The sequence below is a fragment of the Asterias amurensis genome, chromosome 5, assembly GCF_032118995.1.
Source record: "Asterias amurensis chromosome 5, ASM3211899v1".
Taxonomy (NCBI): Eukaryota; Metazoa; Echinodermata; class Asteroidea; order Forcipulatida; family Asteriidae; genus Asterias; species Asterias amurensis.
The window spans coordinates 24,216,690-24,237,326 of NC_092652.1; the positions used below are offsets into that span (position 1 = coordinate 24,216,690).

General features: G+C 38.0%; 1 protein-coding gene across 1 annotated transcript; it reads right to left on the reverse strand.

Annotated features, from left to right (window-relative positions):
- Positions 1-5,896: 5,896 nt before the first annotated feature.
- On the reverse strand, positions 5,897-20,399 carry LOC139937339 (methionine aminopeptidase 1D, mitochondrial-like). The gene is made up of 7 exons (XM_071932444.1): positions 20,252-20,399; positions 18,792-19,141; positions 17,596-17,787; positions 16,684-16,847; positions 15,027-15,124; positions 12,988-13,114; positions 5,897-7,035 (listed from the first exon to the last, which is right to left on the reverse strand). The coding sequence occupies exons 1-7, from the start codon at positions 20,358-20,360 to the stop codon at positions 6,840-6,842; spliced, it is 1,236 nt and encodes a 411-aa protein (XP_071788545.1). The 5' UTR covers positions 20,361-20,399; the 3' UTR covers positions 5,897-6,839.
- Positions 20,400-20,637: the final 238 nt, after the last annotated feature.

Here is a 20,637-nt window from a genome sequence, read left to right on the forward strand (position 1 = left end):
CTTATTGTAAAGTTTATACAAGCATGCACATTCATCCATCAATTTTGGCGAAACAAATGGTTTAGATGTTCCGACACACCTAATTTTTATACACCCCTAGTGTATTTTCTATTCATATTTAATAATAATAATAATAATAATAACATTCTGTTTTTATTTAGCGCTTTTTCACACCCGAAGGGCGTCCCAACGCGCTTTAAATTACCACCCCTGGCCTTAAATCATTCCTTAAACTATCGCAGCTCCCTGGGGGAACATACAGCCTTGTGCAACAAATAATTATGCGCTATTCGGCTAAATCAATCACAAGAACCATCTCTGCCCTCACAGGTTCCCAACCCCTGGGCGGAGGGAAGCAATTATAGTTAAATGTCTTGCTCATGGGACACAAGTGTAACGACCGGGATTCGAACCCACACTCTGCAGAACAGAATCACCAGAGCTTGAATTCGGTGCTCTTATCCGCTCGGCCAAGACACCTTTACCCTAACCCCAACCTAAGCTTGTGAACACGATAAGGTTGTCGGAACATAGGGGTGTCGGATTATAACAGCAGTCAATCCCCAAATCGCCATTGCTCATACCAATACTGCAACAGTCGATATTATCGCGATATCGTCGTGCTCAAAAATCCCTAACAATACATTAAGCTTTGCATAAACGTGACCACAATGTGACCATCTAATTTGATGACAAGTTGGTTGTATGGTGTGCTTTTTGAAAACAGTTGGAAAACATTTTTGGAAATGTATTATCCCTTTAATAAAGATAAAGGAAACTTAGAAGGCCTGTGTTTGACTAAATAATATTAACATTTAAGCAACTAAGCACAACCATTATATGCTTTTATCAACAGTCACGATGCATCAGCATGGCAACCTAACATTCCCTTTGCATTTAATTCAAACTAAAAGCTACGGTAGCATTAAAGGGACATTGAAACAGAAAGAAAAATAAAATAATACAATAACATGCATTGCTTCTCATTATTATGACTATCATCTCGTAATTCTAACTTATGACAAGTCATAAATATTACTTATCTCTCATCTCATAACTTAGTACAAATCATTAGACTTACATATCTCATAAATGTGACTTACTTGGCACAAGACACAATTACGACTTATAGTTATGATATACAAGTCATAAGTATAACTTGTGATTATTCATAATTATTGGATATCATTCATATTATGACTTGTTCTAAATGATAGTTATAAGATATAAGTCATACTTAAAGGCAGTGGACACTATTGGTAATTACTCAAAATAATTATAAGCATAAAACCTTTCTTGGTGACGAGTAATGGGGAGAGGTTGATGGTATAAATTATTGTGAGAAACGGCTCCCTCTGAAGTGCCATAGTTTTCTAGAAAGAAGTAATTTTCCACAAATTTAATTTCGAGACCTCAGATTTAGAACTTGGGGTCTCGAAATCAGCCATCTAAATACATACAACTTCGTGTGACAAGGGTGTTTTTACTTTCATTATTATCTCGCAAGTTCGATGACCGATTGAGCTCAAATTTTCGCAGGTTTGTTATTTTATGCATATGTTGAGATACACCAACTGTGAAGGCTAGTCTTTGACAATTATCAATAGTGTCCACTGCCTTTAAGACTGTTCTGTTGTTTTTCTCCCAATGTCCCTTTAAGGCCTCCGTATATAAATCTTAACGTGAACAAATAGATGTATGGGAAAAGGGCACCACAGCGATCTCGAAGGTAAGTATAGAACTTTTAAAAGGAGGTATTCATTTCATTTGAAAGGTTCGTATTTCCAGCATTGGCTCATAATAGATTACTTTCATTCACCACTGGATTTCCTTACCGGGAATCTAAATGGATTCTGAGCGGTCACGGGGGATGGGGTTTCCCGGGAGAATCGCATTCCAATCACCGCCGCTCATCAGTGTCCGTCGAGCCCATTATTTCCATCTCTCGGTCCGCAGCGTGAATTATGGACATGACCGACCATCAACGTAAGGAGGGACCAGCTGTGTCCAAGTTCAAAGAGCTACTTAAGCAGAGACATATTGCTTAACGAATGTCTTTGCTAAGCAAGATATTAGTGGGGTACCAATCGCAGCAATGGTAACTGTATGGTGTTCTGCATGGTGAGCATGTTTCGCTAAGCAAGATTATTTTATGCTTAGCAAGTTTTTGTGCTTACGGGCTCTATGAAATCGGGGCCCAGATGTGTCCAATCTCATAAAGCCTGTAATCACAAAAACTTACTCAGCACAAAAATGTGTGCTGAACAATAATAGATTACCAGCCAGAACACCATACAGTTAAAATTGATGCGACTGGTACCGCAGTCTGTAATTTATTGCTTAGCAGAACTTTCTTCAAGACAGCTTTGTGGGACTTTGACCTGGGGCTTGTAAAAGACCCATCTTTTGATGACAGTTTTTCAACGTTGTACTTACATGGACTACTCCTTGTCAATATTATTTTGTTGACGGTCCGAAGATTAAACAAAAAATAATAATAATAATAAAGGGTCGGTGTTTGTACGTATTTTCATATGTTTGCATTAACTGATACGTAAAACGGACCAAATTACGTCACTTATTTTCTTCACGGGCTTATCTGGTTTATTGCTCAGTGATTTGAAAGGCATTGGAAGCATTGTCTAATGCCATCTGAGAGAAAAAACTGCTGAGGTCTCAGGTGTGACAACACGTATTTATAAAAGAGCCGCAGAGTTACGGACTGTCTGCAGGCACGATTTGTACACATCTCTATGGAAGAAATTTTTACCATCTTTTTGGGAATGCACTTTTGAATTTGTATTAGTTGTTAAATAATAATAATAAATAATAGTTGCTTCTTATATAGCGCTCAGGTCCGTCACGCAGTGACGCTCATGGCGCTTCAACATTATTACCCCTGGTCACTGGGCCTTAAATCATTCCTTAAAAACCATCTCAGCTCCCTGGGGAGTATACAGCCTGTGCCGCCAATTAATATGTAGCGCATCAAAGCTAACCCATCACAAGAACCAACTCTGCCCTCACAGGTACCCATTTACCCCTAGGTGGAGAGAAGCAATTATAGGTAAGTGTCTTGATCAGGAACACAAGTGTCACGACCGGGATTCGAACCCACACTCTGCTGAACAATATCCCCAGAGCTGGAATTCGGTGCTCTTATCCGCTCGGCCATGACACCCCGACATTGTTAATATAACAGGGAGCAAATTCCAAAACGTGTGCTTTTTGTAACCCTTGAGTTAAAGGCACTGGATACCTTTTGTAATAATAATTTGTTACACATCTGAACTATTTTGCAATCTGCCAAAATCCAAAATGGCCGACACTTTTGCGTCAAAAAAATACTTTCGATTGATTACTCAAAACAAGAATTTCTATATTTATGCAAATTAGGCGCATAAATAATATAAGACAGTATTTACAGCTTTACTGATTTCATTAAAAGAAAATGTACTATAGAGGGCTAGCGGAAATTTAAAAAAATGGCTGCCAATCAGGATGGGAATTTTTTTTATGTACACTAAACTTGCCACTGGCGTTGTGCTTTTCAATGGGGAAATTTTGTTTTCTGATTAAAAAAACGGAATCCTAAAAAAAAAAAAAAAAATGTTTGAGGATGACAATTCTAAGAAACCGAAGAAAAGCAAATTGCGGGAGGGGGGGGGGGGGGGCACAACAAAAAAACATACGAATCTCAGGGAACTTTCCATGACAAAACTAAAATTTAACCACACACAACCCTTCACAATTGCCGACAGAGTCCACTGAAGTAGACACCCAAGCCATAATGTGGTCACCCGATCCGGTGAAAATTCATTTTTGGATACTTGATATTTCGAGAAGATGTTTGAAGAAAAATCTACAATATCTTGTTTCTTCGACTTATCTTATAATAATAATATTAATAAATAATAATTCGTTCTGTAAAGGTTACTCAAAGTGTTAAACAAAAACAACCAGAACGGCTGATTTGCATATACCAGTTTTAACATTATAATGAATAGGGTAAGTGGCCTTAGCCTTCTTCAGAGGCATAACACAAGTACAAACAAATACATATCCATTTATAGAAAAAGAGAGGGGAAAGGGATTAAGGAAAGGATCCAGAAAGAAGCGGGAAAATACCAGCCAATCAAAGTTTCTATTTCAGAAACAATTGGTGGCTATGAACCAATAGGAGTAAAGTGGCGAGGACAAAGGATGTTTAGTATGAAAGGATGGGTTACTGGACCATAAAAGTGGTAAATGTATTGTTTTAAAAATTATAGATAAAAATTATGAGGATGCATTCATTCTTCGTAAAAAGAACTGTTGTATGTCTACCAGCCCATCACAGTGAGAAATAAAGCTCTCGTCTTATAATTAAGGTCACAAAGTGTTAAACAAAATCACATGTCTACTAGGCACCTTGCAAAACGAAAATAATCAGATCGGGCGATATGCAAATACATGTATCAGTTTTCAACATCCTAATTAGGATCCTACATTTTGACTATTTAGTTTAGCCGTCAAATTGTTGGGAATACTAGGGGATGGTATAGACAATCTCTGCATATAAATATACAACGGCATCTGCTTGTCATGTTTGGTGGTTAGCCATCAATCATGGTGTTCAAGGGGAGGTTCGCACATGGGATATCATTTAAAAGTATAATATATAATATAATACAATAAGTTCATTTTGAAAGAATGACTTAATTCATTTTAATAGATGTTAAATTTGCATCGGAGATAAAGACTATTCGTTTTGTTTTTTACCCATATACACCAATGTCTGTTAGCACTGTTTACGAGTTCTGTGAAAACAAAATCACAGGCATATTACTCGGGTGGGATTCGAACCCACGACCTTTGCAATTCTAGAGCAGTGTCATACCAACTAGACTTAATTCATATCCTCTTGTTTTCAATACATGATAAATCCTATATGTATTTCTTTGTTTGTTTTCAAATTAGGTGGTCAGGTCTTGGCGAAATCAATAAAGAACATTTATGCCATTAATATGTCATATCATGTCATGGATTTCGTGCATGCTCGTGTATTATCCTTATTTTGATTGCTCCAATAAGAATAAGCAATGCTATTCCCCGGGACTTATGGCAGTATTTAGATGTAAAAGTTTCTATCAATTTGACTTGTAAGGACTTTTTATCAGCCAGCTTTCAGATTGAAAATAAACAAAACAAACATTTGATAGATTGTTAGCAATTATATACCTGTTCAAACAATGTAAACTTCTGTGTTATCATCAAATGGAAACTGCGACATCATGTAAACTGTGACACCACATGGAAACTGTGACATCACATGGAATCTGTGACATCACGTGTGAACTGTGACATCACATGTAAATTGTGAAATTACATGGAATCTGTGACATCACATGTGAACTGTGACATCACATGTAAACTTTGACATCACATGGATACTGTGACATCACATGGAAACTGTGACATCACATGTAAACTGTGACATCACATGAGACTGTGACATCACATGGAATCTGTGACATCACGTGTGAACTGTGACATCACATGTAAATTGTGAAATTACATGGAATCTGTGACATCACGTGTGAACTGTGACATCACATGTAAATTGTGAAATTACATGGAATCTGTGACATCACGTGTGAACTGTGACATCACATGTAAACTGTGACATCACATGGATACTGTGACATCACATGGAAATTGTGACATCACATGTAAACTGAGACATCATTTGTAAAATGTGACATAACATGTCAACTGTGACATCACATAACTGTGACACCACATGCTTCACGTGTTTATAAAAGAGTCAAACACAGAGCCTGGGCTTCTCACAGGCAGACTTTATACACATCTCAAAACTCTGTTATTTTATTGAATGTTTTATTGAACCTTTGGTTTTTCATCATTTTTATAAACTGTTGAATTAACATGAAGGGCAAATCTCAATTTAATTAACATGGTAATAATCATATAATCGTACAAAATTCTTATACAACTGAAGCAGTTTTGCCTGCCAAGGGATGCCCCTCAACAATTTGACAATGGTCTACTTTCATGCAGTGTGAAGTTACTAAATTTTCTAACTTCATGAAAACTAATCAGAAGTTGCTTGGAGCCCGGTGGTGGAACTTTAATAAGTTTTGCAAATTTATTTAACATGTTATAAATGGCTATCAATTTTTCTCTCTTTATATCAAAATCGTAGGAACATTTAATGGAATTTATGAATGTATGTACTTCTTCTCACAGGTACAGATTGAATAAGACAAGGTTAATATACTGTAATGACACGACAATGGACTGTGTTACTAGACAAAATTATCAAGGAAAAAAACTTCCAGGAGGCCTGGTCTATTCATAAGTCAGACTGACTCATAATCTGGTTAAAAAGGGGGATTTTAGCCCGGTTCAGAATGAGTTTGATCCATTTTTCAGTCATTGTAACGCACTTTTCGAGGAGACTGACCCCAAAATGGGTCGGGCCTCTGGCATCGAGTCTTTTATGACCCAGGAGTTGTTCAAGTGGACACGTACTTCCTTGGGTCATTGAGATTGGTTGCTCAAAATAAAAATGTTTGATTGTATGTTCATTTGGATAATCTCCCTCTAAAGAAGGGAACTCAGCAGACTCCCACAAGGGAATATCAACCGAGCTGGCAACAGCCAATCTCTCTCATACAAACATTGGTTTAACAGCCATGACTATGAACTGCACAAATCAAGATTTAATGCTTCAGTAACTAGACGACAATACTTATTCTAGTCATTTCTAAATCAGCGGTTACCTTGACAGGGTTCAAACCACAACTAACTGATCAGTCAGAGCAAAACTCACAACATCAGTCAAATTTCCATTCCTTTTTATCATCGTGTCCCTCCGAACTCTCCTTGTTCTCGGATGATTTGCTCGAACCCGACGAAGCTGATGACGGCATTGTGCTTTTCGACCCGGACTCGTAGTATTCCTGGGGGAAAGCTGTGAGGACCTCAACCCCAAAATCATTGACGAGAACAGTATGTTCAAACTGGGCTGATCTAAAAAAGCAATTAACAAGTCAGATAGTAACCACATGTTAATCATTTTAAGCATCTCAAGAATAATGTGACCACAGCTTGTAAAATTAAAAAGTGTGAAAAATAGTTAATGGTCTGATGTTTGATCCCATAAGCCAATAAAAAGAAAACCCCTGTTGGATTATCATAAGTAAAGTATTAAATTAATGTCAATTTGATTTCTAATGGTAATCGTTTGATACAAAATGAAGCTTTTTGACAATTTTTCTTCGTATTGACTTGAGAAGTAAGGGGGAAACACAATTTTCAAAAAGTGAAATTGACAATATGAAAACATTTCAGAAAAAGTAGTATAGAAGGAAACACCCTGTTGGATTACAAAAAAGCAAAGTATTAAATTACTGTCAAGTTGATCCCCTGATGCTTATAAATCATTTGATATGAAATGAAACTCCTGGGACTGCTTTCACACGAAACACTTGAGCAACTAGCACATGTCCAATATGAATGAATAACACATGAAGAAATTATTACAGAAACATATCTGAAGGTCTGTATTTATTAAAGGTGATAAATTTCCATACAAGAATCATTAAAAAGCACAAAATGTGCTGTAAGAACAAAAATTTTTTTACTTTAAGATCATTCCAAGTCGTTAAAGCCATTGGACCCTTTCGGTACAGAAAAAAAAAAAAGTTCACAGATTTACAAATAATTTACAGGGTTTGCAGAAGGTAATGGTGAAAGACTTCTCATGAAATATTGTTCCATGAAATGCTTTACTTTTTGAGAAAACATTAAAACAATATAAATTCTCGATAGCAAGAATTACGGATTTATAGTAAACACATGTCATGACACGGCGAAACGTGCGAAAACAAGAGTGGGTTTTCCCGTTTTTTTCTCCCGACTCCGATGACCGATTGAGCCTAAATTTTGACAGGTTTGTTATTTTATATATAAGTTGTGATACACAAAGTGTGGGACTTGGACAATACTGTTTACCGAAAGTGTATAATGGCTTTAAGTAAGTCTAAGTGTGGGGGGTCTATTAATCTCCTTACAGGGGAAACTAACCTTCTCCGTGTATGGGTAAAAACCAAAATTAATAACTTTCTCTTCTCATACGAGTGCATGTAAGAACCACACCCTTCAATACCACTAAACAGACACATAAATTGCAGTAAATTATTTCGCTCCAGAGAGGCAAAGGCAAGCATCACGAACGGCAAAGCCGGGATTCGAACCTACATTCTGCAAAAACAAAACTTGATAAAATGTGCACTAGATCACCCAGCCACAATAGTTCCTTTAAATTTCAGAATAATAATAAATCTTTCCATAATGGCTCCCAATCTGTCACCGTGTTGCCAAATCTCTGGGATATTGATATCAATGTCGCGAGAATATTTCACCAGATGTGCCGATTAAGTATTCAATAATCTGTGTGATATAATATTATGTGTTATTTTGTCTCTTTTCTAAATCCGTTAATCCAGCTTGCTGTCGGGCTGCTGTCTGTTTTTTCAATTTGTTGAAATGAAACGGAATGTATCGTGATTGAAAAGAAGTGGTTTGAACTTGTGCATAAGCCTAACCGTTAAGATATGATTGGGAAAAAAAGCGAACAAGATAAGCGTTGACTTTGTGTGTGAGATGGATGTGAGAGGCTGAGGAGGATGCAGGAAGAAGAAGAGAAAAATGCGAGGGAGGATAGGTGTGGTAAAATGCAAGGGGCTGAGGAGGGGCAAGAGAAGAAGGGGAGGAAGAGGGGGAGGGAGGGGAAAAGGAGAAAGAGGAGGGGCACAAGTGGAGAGGGGCCAGAGAAGAAGGGGCGGGGCTGAGAAGGATGCAGGAAGAGGAAGGGGTGTGGAGAAGGAGGAAGGGGTAAAGGGAAGAAAGCCGGAGAAGGAAAAAAGGCTGGAGAAAGATGAGAGGGGCAGGAGAAAGATGAGAGGGGGTGAGAGAGAAAAAATGCAAGGGGTTGAGAAAGAGGCGAGGAAGAGAAAGGAATGGAGATAGGGGAGGAGAGGCTGAATGGAAGAGAAGCCGGAGAAAGAAGAAGGTCTGTAGACTGAAGACCGGGGCTGGAGAAAGATGAGAGGGGGGAGAAAAATGCAAGAGGTTGAGCAAGAGGCGAGGAAGAGAAAGGGTTGAGAAATGGGGGAAGAGGGGCTTAAGGAAAGAGGAGCGGGAGAAGGAAGAAGGGCTGTAGAAGGAAGAGCGGGGCTGGAGAAAGATGAGAGGGGTAGGAGAAAGATGGGAGGGGCAGGAGAAAGATATAAGGGGGGAGGCAAAGATACAGTTGTTAGGAAAGGGGAGGAGGGGGGGGGGGGGGTGATGGGAAGAGGGCTAGAGAAGGAAGCCAGGGGCCAGAAAGGAAGCAATTACCCAACAAGCATTAAGCATTCCCTAGAGAGGTGTTGAGATTAATTATAGTGCGTACGATAACTAATGAAACATCCGTTCTATTTTTAGTATGTTGATGTTGATAACAATAAGTGGCATGTCATAACAAATGTTGGTATTTGTTTCTGAGTCAAGTACGCAGCTGTAGTGATGTCAATATATTGTGCGGTTTATTTGTTCAGCAAATAATCGTTAGATTCTTCTCAGCCAAAGTTAATCAGTCAATAAAGGTTTTCTTGGTCAACTTCGGCAAATGAGCATCCAATTTAACAATCAAGCTGTTCCATTTCGCACGAAATTGAATGCTACTGAAAAGGGTAATTCGATTTCGTTTTATGATAAGCCAAATGTAATGCTGCGTCATTCGATTTAACAAAATAATCATTCAATTTAAGAAATCATCAAAGCAGCATCCAAATTCGCAGACGCTTCTTGAGGTGTGTGTGTCACGAAAATGAATGACGATACGCAAAATTGAACAGAGTTCTAAAGGAATTTGACTGTACTTAAAACGAAATTGAATGGCCGAATTCGGAATTTGAAATGCAGTAACAACTGAAAAGGCAAAACAGCTTTAATTCAAAGGCATGAAAATGAAATTGACTGCTCATTTGCCTAATTTGACAGAGAAAACCTATATTAGTATTCAAAATAAATCAGAAAAAAAAATCAATAGGCAAACTGCCTGCTAAGTATTCAGGTTGTAAACAGGTGCTGCGAATAATGGGCAAAAATTTAAAAATCAAATTGTTGGAATTTTATTAAAGCAGTTATTGTATCGAGAACGGACAAAATGCTGACCTTTCACTGTTCTTAATGCATAATTCCACCTCATTTTGATTGAATATTCTCACACATGCTATCTAGTTTGAAATGGTATTCTTTTCCCCACATAGTTTGTACCGAATAATGTACAAGAACAGGGCCTTTTAATTTTAAGACATAAGTTAAGTTATAGACCTAAATTGGATACAAAATGGGAGTTGCAACCAGGGGAGGTAAAACCCTCCTGTATTGCAGCACCCAAACTGCTGTAAAATGCTGCCCTGGTTTAACAAATGACAAGTCTCCTTCAAATTAAGTTTTATCAAAAAGAAAAGGAAAAAAAAAAGACACTCAAAAATTTAAGTAGGTTTCCGAACACCTACACAAATCCTACACATAATTAACCAAGAACTAACTTCAATTTGACACTGTATTCAACTCACCAAGGGCCCCCCAAAAACAACAGCCCACGCTCCTTCAACCTCTGTCTCAATTGTTTACCTTTGAGAAAAACCTAGCGGGGAAGACTGTGTTTGTCCAACCTCATCACCCCCTCAAAACACATGTTAGCCAACACAGAGTCTCACTGGGCAGGCATTTGTCTTACTCCTCAAAGTAAAATTTACTTAAAGACACTGGACACTTTTGGTAATTACTCAAAATAATTGTTAGCATAAAAACTTACTTGGAAACGAGCAGTGGAGAGCTGTTGACAGTATAAAACATTGTGAGAAATGGCTCCCTCTGAAGTAACGTAGTGTTTGAGAAAGAGGTAATTTCTCACTCAAGTAATAAACAAATTCAGCTGAAACCTTTTATTATGCATCTCAAAGCACACAAAGTAATGCAACAAGGGTGTTTTTTCTTTCAGTATTCTCTTACAAATTGGATGACCAATTGAGCTCAAATTTTCACAGGTTTATTGTTTATGTAAATGTTGGGACACACCAAGTTAAAAGACTGGTCTTTGACAACTACCTAACGTGTCCAGTGCCTTTTAGCAAGGTAAGAGGGTTTGCTGTTTGCTATACTGGTGTATAAACTGTAAAAGCGACAAGAAACAAAAACCAACATCCTAGGACGTGATTCGTCCGAATAACAAGTCAAGCAAAAACCACTTGAAGATCTGGACGAGAAGGGAACTTGATACACAGATGGCACAGGTGTTTTTTCCTCGGGGAGAAGTCAGTGATTTTAAAGGCAAGTATACCTTTGTTTTTTTTTAACTGTTTGATTGTTTTATAAATCCGATATAAATGTAGATGTACACAATGAAACAAACATCTAAAAATATCATTTGAAAAGGCGGTTACGTTTTTGAGATATCGCCGCAAAATCAGGCGCGAACATGTCCACGCAGAAAGTATATCTTGATCTGATCTTTACATTTTTACTGGACTAATCGCCGAAGATGTGGCTGTTGACTTGCAGTCTCACATGCATCGCTAAATTTGGCACTTTTCTAACATGATCTCAAATGCTGGGACATCTGGGGCCATATTTTCTTTCTGGTGTTAATTTGTTCCATTGGGGGATAGTGTGCGGGTAGAGAGATTGTCTGTAGCAGTCCTTGTTTGTTTGGGGGATTTAAAAATTAAGTTCATGAGATGGGCATGTGAGTTTAAGTTGGTGTAGTTTATCTTGCAGGTGACTGATGTTGTTTGGAGTGAGACCATGAACTTCCTTGTAAATTGTAACTAGTCGGCATTTATTTCTGCGAGCAGTTCTTCCCAGTTTAATGTAGTTGATTCAGCATGTTTGACACACTACTTGTCCGGTTTTAGTCATCTTTAAGTATAATCCCTAATAGATACACAATCTATAAGAAGAGTTACGTGGTAACGCTTCTCAGATTTTTGAGCATTAAAAACTGGCATCTTTTTCCATAACCACATTACTGAGTGAAATATTCATCAAAATGCTTTATGCTATCAAACACTGTCGTAGGCTTCTAACCAAAACATTCTTATTGCCATTATTTTTAAATGTATATCTTCCCTTTAAAGTTACTTTCAAGAAAAAAATCACAGGTCTATCACTGATGAAAGTTTCCCAATACTTTCAAAAAGAAGTCTAAAAAGATGAGATTTAAATAATGTGGAAATTCCTAAAAGAATTACTTGGTCCTCTTGGTTTCCACTTACTGCAGACTCAGAACCTCCAATATGTTACACTTCAGGAGGTTTACAGACACTGTGCATCACCATAAATACAAAGCTACAAGAAGTGGCCAGGGCACTATTGTAAAGCTCATTGAGAAGTTATTGGAAAATGTGTTATATAAGAACTATTATTTACTGCTTGTGAAGGAGCGGTTAAGAGCAGTGAACTCGAGCTCTGCTAACCTGATCAGCAGAGTGTGGGTTCGAGTCCCCGGTCATGAAACTTGTGTTCTCAAAGGTCCTGAGTATTTTGTGTGACTTGTTTACTCAGTTCTCAAAAAACTACAGCACCTCATCAAGTAAAATTTACAGGGAAGCTTTCTACCATCATTATCTTCAAATTGTGTGAGTTAAGTGTAAATCTGTGGACGCTGTGTTTTGTGTCCTACAAAATGTACCCAAAGCCTTTAAGCTGTACACTTAACCATTGCTTTATCCTTTGTATGGGTTGTAAAGTAGTAGGTCCTGTAGATTGTTATAACAATAACTATCAACTCAGGTAAAAAAAAAAACAGTACACAAAGACAAGGGGTTTTCTCGGTGTTCCTGGCAGTGCGACTATCTTCATTTATAAGGGCTGCCTTAGAAAGGAAGAAGAAGAAGAAAAAGAAGAAGAAGAGAGTATCGGTTGACTAACCTGGTGTGTCTCTGAGCTAAGACTGTCCAATTGTCTTCCGCGATAAAGATTGAATCTGTGTTCTCTAAGATGACTGGCTCAATAGTAAATGCCATCCCTGGTAACATTCTCTCTGGATAAGTATTGGCTGGATGAGGAAAACAAAGATGACAAGAATTTACAACTATATCTGGCCCTACCGATCCTAGCTAGGAACAATCAAGTGTCTTGCTTTAGAACACAGGTATTAAGACTGGGACTGGAACCCACACTCTGCTGATAAGAAACACCAGTCCTTGAGTCCAGGGTCCTTGACAGCTCAGCCTCAAGTGTGTAGACCTTTGTAGCCTAATTAGTTACACCATAGTTACCTAAGTTGTAACTGGTGTTGACCCCTAATCTAACACATTAATGAAGGCACTGGACACTTTTGGTAATTACTCAAAATAATTGTTCGCATAAAAAATCACTTGGTAACAAGCAATGGAGAGCTGTTGATAGTATAAAACGTAGTGATATACTGCTCCACTAATTTTCCACTAAAGTATTTTAATTTGATTTCGAGACCTCAGAATTAGATTTTAAGGTTCTGAAATCGAGCATCGGAATGCACGCAACTTTATGTGACAAGGGTGTTTTTTCTTCCATTATTATCTCGCAACTTCGACGACCAATTGAGTTCAAATTTTCACAGGTTTGTTATTTTGTGCATATGTTGAGATACACCAAGTGAGAAGACTGGTCTTTGACAATTACCAAAGGTGTCCAGTGTCTTTAAGTGTTCTGGGTTTCTTTTATGTGCACTACAAATCCTAGTACAAGGGACCTGTCTCTTAATGTCCCATACAAAGGACAATGTCATTATGGAAAAGTTTCTAGCTCAAGTACAGAAGTGTCATGTCCAGGACCCATACTCTGCTGATCAAAAACACCAGAGCCTGAGTCTGGAGCTCTTAACTGCTAGGGCACAGCATGCTGTGATGCAATATTGCTTTAAAGGCAGTGGACACTATTGGTAATTACTCAAAATAATTATTAGCATAAAACCTTTCTTGGTGACGAGTAATGGGGAGAGGTTGATGGTACAAAACATCGTGAGAAATGGCTCCCTCTGAAGTGCCAAAGTTTTTGAGAAAGAAGTAATTTTCCACGAATTTGATTTTGAGACCTCAGATTTAGAACTTGAGGTCTCAAAATCAACCATCTAAACGCACACAACTTCGTGTCACAAGGGTGTTTTGTTCTTTCATTATTATCTCGCAAGTTCGATGACCGATTGAGCTCAAATTTTCACAGGTTTGTTATTTTATGCATATGTTGAGGTACACCGACTGTGAGGGGTAGTCTTTAACAATTACCAATAGTGTCCACTGCCTTTAAGTAGAATTTGAAATTACGCATGGTGGAAATGCGATAAGGAAAAGGTTTGCCGTAACACCATGTAATTACTATCTCTAAATGAGTTGGGGTGGTTCTGAAAAGAACCGTTGGTTTCAACTCGACGTTTGGATCAGTGTGCTCTGATCGTCTTCTGCTTTCTACAGAAGATGATCAGAGCATAGTGAAACGTCGATACTGAAACGTTGAGTTGAAACCAACGGTTCTTTTCAGAACCAGCCCCAACTCATTTAGAGATAGTCATAAGATGGTGTTACTGCAAACCATTCTTTATAATATAGCTTTAATAGTTTTGGCAGACTTTTGTAGCCAATTTAGATTTGTGATTGCGCATTCTTGTTACGATTCCAGTGATATTTGGCTGTGTATTGGTTTGACAGTGCAATAACATGTATCTCCTAAAATAGCACTGACAGTGAGCAAAACTTTGAAATTGTGAAATAATTCTATATTGATTAATATAGCCTGGATGTACACACAAAACAAGTACGCAATGAGATTTTTGCAAAATCGTGAGATGCTTTTGTACTGGCACGACAATTTAAATTACCATCTTTGGGTAACACCTTCACAAAGGCTGTGACCCAGACGAAGGGGAGGTTAAATTGGCAGTTCAGTATTGAAAGTCAAAACTTGCTTCCTACTAGGTACAGTGTACTTACCATAATGCCATATGTCTGGTTTACAGTGAAACAGTCTGCCGATGCCATGCCCTACAAACGAAGGACACACATGAAATCCAGCTGCACGAGCTATTGATCTAGACAAGAAAATAGATAACAACAAAATTGACTTGCTGGCTTGTTCCCGTGCATCTTATAGATGGGCCCTTCTATTTTTGTATAGGAAAACTGCCTTGAAGTACATTGTACAATAATGGCTAAAGCTTTTTTTTACAATTAGGAAGTTTGTTTACAACTGGCATACATGACATTCTAGCTATCTTTCCTTTGCTTCAAACGTTCTCATCATGCAAAATGGTTAATAGGAGGCTCCGCTCTGCTTCTGACGTCACACGCTTGTTTGTTCCTCGCTCCTATAAAAAGGCTGGAGACAATCTATTTTTCAATGCAGCTCCTAAGCTTTGGAACCAACTGCCCTGTGACGTCAGAGAAGCAGAGTCTACTTCGATCTTCAAGCGGTCTCTCAAAACGTTTTTGTTTCCCCACTGAGAGCCTCCTGTAATTTTCTTTTGTTTTGCTTTCTACTTATGTTATTTTATTTTTCTTGTGAGGCGCTGTGTTAATTGTAGAGCGCCATAGAAATGTTTATTATTATTATTATTATTATTATTATTATTATTATTATTATTATTATTATTATTATTATTATTATTATTATTATTATTATTATTATTATTATTAATAAGTGAACCTGAGAGTATCCTATTAATGTTTTATATCAAAACTTTGCCAATTCTGATAAGTAAAGAAGCAAAACATTTTAGGAAAATTAAACATGATCTGTATGGTGAGTAACTGGGTAACTGTGTAGGTGTGTACTGTCTAGAGGCTGCAATCACCACTTGGTATTAAGCTTGGGCGATATCACGATTTTATCGAATATCGCGATATTAATTTGGAAACGATTTCGATATCGGATCGGTTTGGTTTTGGTTCGCGATATTAATTTGGAAACGATTTCGATATGGGATCGGTTTGGTTTTGGTTTGGTTTCGGTTTGGTTTTAATCGAAATATTGATATAGCGTGATATATCGCGATATCGATTAAATATCGCAATATCACGATGTATTTCCTAGCTGAGACATCTTGCACCCCATAGTTTTGGAGTAAAACCAGAAGAATAGGTCATTAGAACACCTCTCTAATGCTATGACTGTCTCTTCTACAACTTTCACTTGGAGTTGGAAGACTGGTGATGTCAAATTTAATAAATCGCGATTATATCGAATATTGCGATATATTGTCGTCGATATATCGTGAATAAAATAAATCGATATCGCCCAAGCTTACTTGGTATCATAGGGTATGTTCAGACAGCGTACTAAGTTAGACACCGGTTTAACTTTTACGAGCAGCGGGGGGTGGTCGTAAAAACAAAATCCCCTTGCGTTCAGACAGCAAAGAGTTAAACCCGATCCGGTTTATCTTCGGTTTTAAGAGGTCAAAGCAGACACAAACTATTGCTCTAACATCCGGTTTTAATATATTGCAGGCTGACAAAGTTTATCTACCAGTCAAAACCACAATAATTAATGGTCAGAATGTCAAACGGTAAGAAGGTGAACATGAGCTAATTGTTTCATGTTTGACAGGAGTATTAACTTTTGTCAATTCTACAAACAAGCTGAACTTACTCTATGGTATTTCCAATTTCTGCGATGGGTACCTGTGGACCACACTTCTTGATAGCTTCGTCCAGGCACAGTCTTGCCGCGTCGATCAAACGCTGGCCATCACCGTCCACTGAACCGACGACATAGGTTTCAGAAACATCACCATGGTAACCACCCATAAAAACCTTGGATTGAAAACAGGATTGAAAACAATATTGTTAAAAAAAAATACCATATGCCTGCCTACAAGCATTCGAACCTACACTTCTGTGTCTGAATTATTTCAGGCAAAGACAATTAAAAATGGATGGAAAATAAAAATGAAGCAATGGTATGGAGCAAACCAATAAGGGGTCATTTTCAGCTTGTATTGAAAAGCCCACTGACAAACAGTTTACAGCAAAAATAAAAACAACAAACGAACAAATATTATGAATTTGTCTTAAAGGGGAATACATTGAAAATAATGATAGTAACAATAATGATGAATATCAATGTCAAGAGGGAGTTATGCAAAACAACTACATGAAAATTACATAACACATTAGGTTGGCAACAAGGCAGAAATGCATAAAAGAAAGAAAAATAATTTGAGTTTTGGCAAACCAACAGTCTTGTAAGCGTGGCCTCAAATCATGCATGAAGAATATTCGTAATTGGAGTACACAATCTGAGAGATACTGTAAGTTAGGCTTATCATGTTGAAATTTTGAGGGGAAAAATAAATCATTTTTTTTATAACCGCTTTAGGTGAAATTATTCTCAAATTGCTTTATTCCATATCGAAAGCTTCTGCCGGCTTCCAACCAAAAGTTTTTATTGTCATTAATTTTGAAAGTAATTACCAAGCATATCAAATTTTGAGGCCTTGTCAACATCAGTACAAAGCTTTGGGCCCTGAAATCTAAGTGTTCTGTTAGTATTCATACTTACAGTGAAATCGACATTAACGATATCGCCTTCCTCCAGTGGTCTATCGTCTGGTACCCCGTGGCAAACCACATTATTGATTGAGGTGCAGACTGATTTTGGAAAGCCCTTGTAGTTCAACGTGGAAGGGTAGACTCTGTTTTCCAAACACGCAGCGTGGATCTTTTCATCTATGAAGTCTGTAGTCACTCCTGGCTAAAAAAATCACACAATAATATTTATTTTTAGAATGCCTGATTATGAAAAGGGCAATAATGAGGCTTAATTTTTACCCATATTTTCTGCTTAAAGGAACACGTTGCCTTGGATCGGACGAGTTGGTCTTTGAAAAGTGCATTGTAACCGTTTGTTATAAAATGCATATGGTTGGACAGATGTTTTAAAAGTAGAATACAATGATCCACACAAACATGCCTCGAAATTGCACGGGTTTCCTTTTACCTCGTCGACTAACACGGTCGGCCATTTATGGGAGTCAAATTTTTGAAAACCGAACAATTATGATCAATACTTGTGTGGATCATTATATTCTACTTTTAAAACATCTTTCTAACCATATGCATTTCATAACAAACGGTTACAAAAGCTTTTTATAGACCAAATCGTCCGATCCAAGGCAACGTGTTTCTTTAACTGCAGGATTTTCTGTAAAAACACACAACCGCTGAGAGTAGTTCCTTCCTCAGGCATTTTATAGCACACAATTCTATGCAACATTGGTGTTTTCTCTGTGTTAATTTTCTTGCAATTTCGATGACCAATTGAGCCCAAATGTTCACAGGCCAAAAATGGTGTGAGTATGCCAGACTCACTTAATGTGGTATGTTGGTAAACTTAAAATTCATGATAATTGAGTGGTATCATAACAAAATTGACTTTGTCTGTCATACATGTACATGTATTGTTCAAAACACAAAATCAAAGGTGGAAAGAGCATGGGAAAAGGGAAAAAAACTAACTCGGGCCTGTATGCTTCATTTTTGAAAGGGCAAGGGCACCAAGCCATTTTCCCTTAGTAAAAGGGCACTCTATGAGGAAATTGTAAATTTCTCCTGGAGGCATTTCAAGGGCACCAAGAAGGCAATGACCAGGGGCAATGACGCAATCGCCTTCGTTTCCTCCGTGATTCATCAGACCTGGTAATTAAAGGTCAAATATTTACACCCATTTTTCTACCCTCATTAAAAGTCTTCATTTACCTTGACATATGAGGCCCCAATATCCAGTATTTTTCTTGCCATAGCCCCAGCATCCCGCATCCTATCCGCTTCATCCCTATTCAACACAACAGGATACGGACGAATAGTCCCTGCTTTCCCCGTCACTGCATACTCTGGTTTCTTTATACTATCAGGTACAGTCCGTCTTGCACTAACATTTCTTGGAGTAACTACTCTATAAGCTAGATCCTCCTCTCTCACAGGCTCAGGCTCTGGAGTTTTCTTAAAGATCCCGAAGAATGTTCTCTTTTGCTGAGTGAATTGATTCCATCTGCAAGACGTGCAGGGAGAAACTCTTCTAGAGACTGCGCTGTTAGCTGTGTGATACCCTGAAAATAAAGAAAACTTTGTAATGAAGGCAGCTCTGATTTTGATAAAACGCTCAATGAAAGTTCAAAGAACACATGATAGAACTTTCTTTGCTGAGATCAGGTTTACAAAACTGATGAACATGTTCCTGTAAATGTAGTAAGGTTATGAGTGATAACAAGTTTCAGATAGGGTTAGGCCTAGGTTTGTGAAAACTTAGCAGAACGATCATCAGACATCAATACTATTCTTGTAGTAGAGGAGTGGTATGACTAGAAAGAAGAGGAGTACACTACTGCACTGTCCGTTATACTAAAAATTACTACGCAAAGTGCTCAGTGCTACTGGGTAGCCCACCGTGACCTTCCCTTGTGCTGTAGTGTAGTGTAGGACACTGTTACTGTGTGTGGGGTTAGTGTTGTTATAGTAGGTGATGCAATTGCCTTTTTTTCCCATTTTTCTTTTAAAAATAAGAATATCAATATAAACCACAAGGGAAACTGACTGGGTAAATTTGTAAATGATTTTTGGGGTTGAAAAAAGAATTGACTAGAGTGGGATTCGAACCAACGACCTCCGGATTAACGTGCCGGCACGTTAATCCGGAGGTCGTTGGTTCGAATCCCACTCTAGTCAATTCTTTGTTCAACCCCAAAAATAAGAATAGTCAGTTTTAATGAAGTTTAGTCTTTAAAATCAATTGAAATTGAATCTAACTCTACTTACTCTCACTCTCCTCTAGTCTAGGGCAGGCTAGCCCATAAAAAAAATAGTCACCACAAGCACAAGTTGCCAATAAATAATGGCCAAGTGCCCACATAATTTATGTACATGTACCTACACTGTATTTTGTTTTGTAGGACTGGTCTAACTGACTAAATTTCCATATATTATTATTTTTAATGTATGTGACACCATGCCTTCCTCAAGGTCAAGGTGACACTCAGTCAATGGACAGTTAAGTGTGTGGACTTTGTGTACACTGTCAATGTGACTGTGGCTATCTATGTCCTTTCCCTTTTTGAATTTGATGTCCATCATGACAAAATGACGAATGCTGTAGATTTATTTGTGTTAATGGTGGGTTATTTCTGTTGATCGAACTTCAGTCAGCTTGAGCAATGACTTACCAGCTTTAAACTGAGGTATCCTTGCATTCGAAGCGCTGGCAAGTAGCTTACTTTGAGACTTGAAAACTTGTAATTGCAAACATTTGACACTTCTCATGGAGGCTGCCATCTTTAATCTTTAGACGAAACTGTACCCACGTTTACACGGTTGGACTTGCCTTAACGCTATGAGAGTTTGAGGTAAATTTTTAGATCATGAGAACGACGCAGAACTTGTTTCAAAAGAGGGCGCTGTTGCGTTTGCGGTACTCTCGGCGAGACGGTGTCAAGCGCAACCACCAGCAAGCGTGTGCGGTGTGCAATAACACTCCAGAGATACATTTTTTTATTTGCCGAGATAACGTTCCAATCCATGCATCTTGGGCTGTGCATCGTACAACGCGGGG

Excerpts from the sequence above, each read along its gene's own strand:
- LOC139937339 (XM_071932444.1), bottom strand. The coding sequence starts at position 20,360 with ATGGCAGCCTCCATGAGAAGTGTCAAATGTTTGCAATTACAAGTTTTC. Across the intron at positions 17,788-18,791 it reads TTGGGGCCTCATATGTCAAG|CCAGGAGTGACTACAGACTT; the intron begins GTAAATGAAGAC and ends TGATTTTTTTAG. Across the intron at positions 7,036-12,987 it reads TTAGCTCAGAGACACACCAG|ATCAGCCCAGTTTGAACATA; the intron begins GTTAGTCAACCG and ends TTGCTTTTTTAG.